The 3720-nt window shown below is 38.9% G+C and overlaps 1 protein-coding gene across 1 annotated transcript; it reads left to right on the top strand.

Moving 5' to 3' along the window:
• Positions 1–353: 353 nt before the first annotated feature.
• Positions 354–1423, top strand: LOC128663996 (olfactory receptor 1019-like). Its single transcript, XM_053718630.1, has 2 exons — positions 354–1261; positions 1381–1423. Exons 1-2 carry the CDS (start codon positions 354–356, stop codon positions 1421–1423), a joined length of 951 nt encoding a protein of 316 aa, XP_053574605.1.
• The last annotated feature ends 2297 nt before the right edge of the window (positions 1424–3720 follow it).

The following is a 3720-nucleotide window of genomic DNA, read 5'->3' as shown; positions in this document are numbered from 1 at the left end:
ACAGGTGCAGTGGAAAGAGGGCCCAAGTGATGGGGGGGGGGGGGCCCTAGCAGCCAGACATTACATAAGCTTATGCAGAACGAGTACAATCATAATGTAGGGGAGCTTTTTATTAGTGCAGGTTGTCTATCTTCATCCTCAAAATCATTATACAGAGCAGCATATATATTATTACTATTGTTTACAACTGAGTTAGCCTTTTGGGTGCCCAAAACATTTTTTGCACCTGGGCCCTCTGTTTAGTAGGTGACGTCCACTACTGTGTTTAATCATGTCATAGTGTGCTCCTCCCAATACATGATGTTTATTGAGTATTTTCTATTCAATTTCTTTTAGGACCACCACAGAAAAAAATGAACCAGAACTTCACACATGAGTTTATCCTCCATGGACTGACAGATAGCCCTCTATTGCAAACGATACTCTTCTTCATTTTCCTGCTAGTTTACATCTTCACAATAGTAGGAAACATGGGAATCATTATCATTAGCAAGTTGGATCCAAGCTTAGCCACGCCTATGTATTTTTTTCTGCACCATCTGTCCTTCTCAGATCTCTGTTACTCATCTGTTATAACTCCTAAGATGTTAGCAGATTTCCAAGTAAAACAGAAGGTCATCTCATTTAGTGGCTGTGCTGTTCAAATGTTTATTTTTGTGACATTTGGGGCAATGGAGTGTTTCCTATTGGGCATCATGGCATATGACAGATATTCTGCAATATGTAATCCTCTTTTTTATTCTGTTGTAATGAACAACAAAAAATGTACACACCTTGTACTTGCAGCATATGCTGGTAGTATTGTCAATGCCTTAGTCCACACCACTGGAACCTTTACTTTAAGCTTTTGTAGGTCAAATCTGATTAACCACTTCTACTGTGACATTCCACCACTGCTTAAACTATCTTGTTCTGATACAACCATTAATGAGATTCTATTAATTGTGTTTGGCATCATGACATCCTGGTTGTCTTTGAGCATCATTATCCTTTCATATATTCACATAATCTCTGCTATCATTAAGATTCGTTCACAGGAAGGGAGACACAAAGTATTTTCAACATGTGCCTCACACTTCACAGCTGTAAGCATGTTCTATGGGGCATTGTTCTTCATGTACTTCCGGCCTTCTACATCCTTCTCTGTTGGAAATGATAGTGTGGCCTCAATATTTTATACTGTTTTGATCCCAATGTTGAACCCCTTGATCTATAGCCTTAGGAATAGGGAGGTTAAAGAAGCATTGCAGAAAATCATAAAGAGAATACATGTTTTTTTTATGACTGACAGAATAAATATTATTTAAAAAAAAGAATAAGATATGTATTGAAGAACATAAATACGTTAAAAGGGAGCATAAAAACAAACACACAATTGATCATTAACCTGTTCCCACCATTAGAACATTCCATGCTGTCCTAACCGAGTTGGGCTTTAGCGCCGTTAGGACGGCATGGAACTTCCTACCCATTTGACTGTACTGAAGCTATTACAGCTTCCTTACTGGGATTGCGGGCTGGAGGGCGTGCCTAATGTCATAGGCACTCCCCCAGACTCCAACCCATCATTTAAATCACGTGATTGCATGTACAATCATGCAATTTAAATTTTTTACTTAATTGTTTACATCAGAACTTTGTTTCGATGTAACAAATAAGTACCAGCAGGAAGGGGTTAAAAGGTCATTACATTATGTACAGAAATTATAAATTACAAGAGTTGTGCAGAAAGAAAAGATTCAAATAAAATATGATAGGTTACAATTCTATAATTTTCCCATCTTAATACCAAGATTTTCTGGAAGCACTGGCACAGTGAGACTACATACTTAAAGGGACGGTCAACACAGAATCTTTGTTGTTTAAAAAGAAAGATAATTCCTTTATTACCCATTCCCCAGTTTTGCATAACCAACACTGTTAAAGAAATACACTTTTTACCTCTGTGATTACCTTGTATCTGTGATTCTGCAAACTGCCCCCTTATTTCAGTTCTTTTGCCAGACTTGCATTTTAGCCAATCAGTGCTCACTCCAGGGTTTCTTCACGTGCATGAGCTCAATGTTATCTATATGAAACACATGAACTAATGCCCTCTAGTGGTCAAATGCATTCAGATTAGAGGCAGTTTTCAAGGTCTAAGAAATTAGCATATGAAATGTATATTGGAAAGTTGCTTAAAATTACATTCTCTATTTAAAATCATGAATGTTTTTTTTTGGACTTGACTGTCCCTTAAGGACAGCTGCAGGATCTCTCTCTCTGATATTCAAAAGCTCACCACTGAGGTGAAATGGTCTAAGACGCCTCATCAGTATGGAGAGGTCCCTAAAAAAATGTTAGAAACACAAATCTTAGTTTGAAAGATGTGTATCTCACTATGCATGGTTCTTGACGTGAAGGAGAGATGCCTACATTACAATATAAGGTCTAAAAACATCAAAAAGATTTTGAATGATTTCTCCATGCCAGAGAGCTTTTGAATATCAGGCCCTTAGCGTCTCTTGCCTAGGTTCCCTCATGGGGCGCGATCCGATATACAGCGTAGTTTTCGGCGCAAGCGAGGGAACCCGCGCCGCCCGTGGTTTCACCTCGCACATCGGGGTATTACATATACCCCGCCGGCAGTTGCTAAAGTGCCGTAAGTCTGATAAACTAGCGATGTCCAGAAATGAGCGTAACTACAAATTTCTGGAGTCGCCAGTGACTTACGGCACTTTAGAAACTGCCTGCGCCTAAAAAAAGTAACTAAAATATTACATCTCCCGTAACTGTCTAACCTGCCTCCCAAAAATCAGCCTGACACGTATACCCCTATATCCGCAATCCCCCCTCTCACTCCTAATAATAAATGTATTAACCCCTAGACCAATAACCCCAACGCAATAAGCCTAATTATTAACCCCTAAACCGCCATAGCCCACACCGCAATAAACCTATCCTAGTATAAACCCCTAAACCGCCGCTTCCGGAGCCCACCGCCACCTACATTATATGTATTAACCCCTAATCTGATCCCCCTACACCGCCGCCACCTACATTAAATATAGTAACATCTAATCTGACCCCCCTACACCGCCGCCACCTACATTAAATTTATTAACCCCTAATCTGACCCCCCTACACCGCCGCCACCTTCATTAAATGTATTACCCCCTAAACCTAAGTCTAACCCTAACACCCCCTAACTTAATTATTATTTAAATAAATATAAATAATATTACTATTATTAACTAAATTATTCCTATTTAAAACTAAATACTTACCTATAAAATAAACCCTAAGATAGCCACTCCCGGACCACGCCGCACCTAAATAAAGTGTTTAACCCCTAAACCGCCACTCCCGGACCCCGCCGCCACCTACATTAAATTTATTAACCCCTAATCTGATCCCCCTACACCGCCGCCACCTACATTAAATATAGTAACATCTAATCTGACCCCCCTACACCGCCGCCACCTACATTAAATTTATTAACCCCTAATCTGACCCCCCTACACCGCCGCCACCTTCATTAAATGTATTACCCCCTAAACCTAAGTCTAACCCTAACACCCCCTAACTTAATTATTATTTAAATAAATATAAATAATATTACTATTATTAACTAAATTATTCCTATTTAAAACTAAATACTTACCTATAAAATAAACCCTAAGATAGCTACAATATAATTAATAATTACATTGTAGCTATTTTAGGGTTTATATTTATTTT

This window comes from Bombina bombina, chromosome 1, assembly GCF_027579735.1.
Source record: "Bombina bombina isolate aBomBom1 chromosome 1, aBomBom1.pri, whole genome shotgun sequence".
NCBI classification, from domain to species: domain Eukaryota; kingdom Metazoa; phylum Chordata; class Amphibia; order Anura; family Bombinatoridae; genus Bombina; species Bombina bombina.
Note: the sequence above shows the minus strand (reverse complement) of the source record. Positions and strands in the feature narration are given on the sequence as shown.

Excerpts from the sequence above, each read along its gene's own strand:
- LOC128663996 (XM_053718630.1), top strand. The coding sequence starts at position 354 with ATGAACCAGAACTTCACACATGAGTTTATCCTCCATGGACTGACAGAT. Across the intron at positions 1,262-1,380 it reads GCATTGCAGAAAATCATAAA|CATTAACCTGTTCCCACCAT; the intron begins GAGAATACATGT and ends CACACAATTGAT.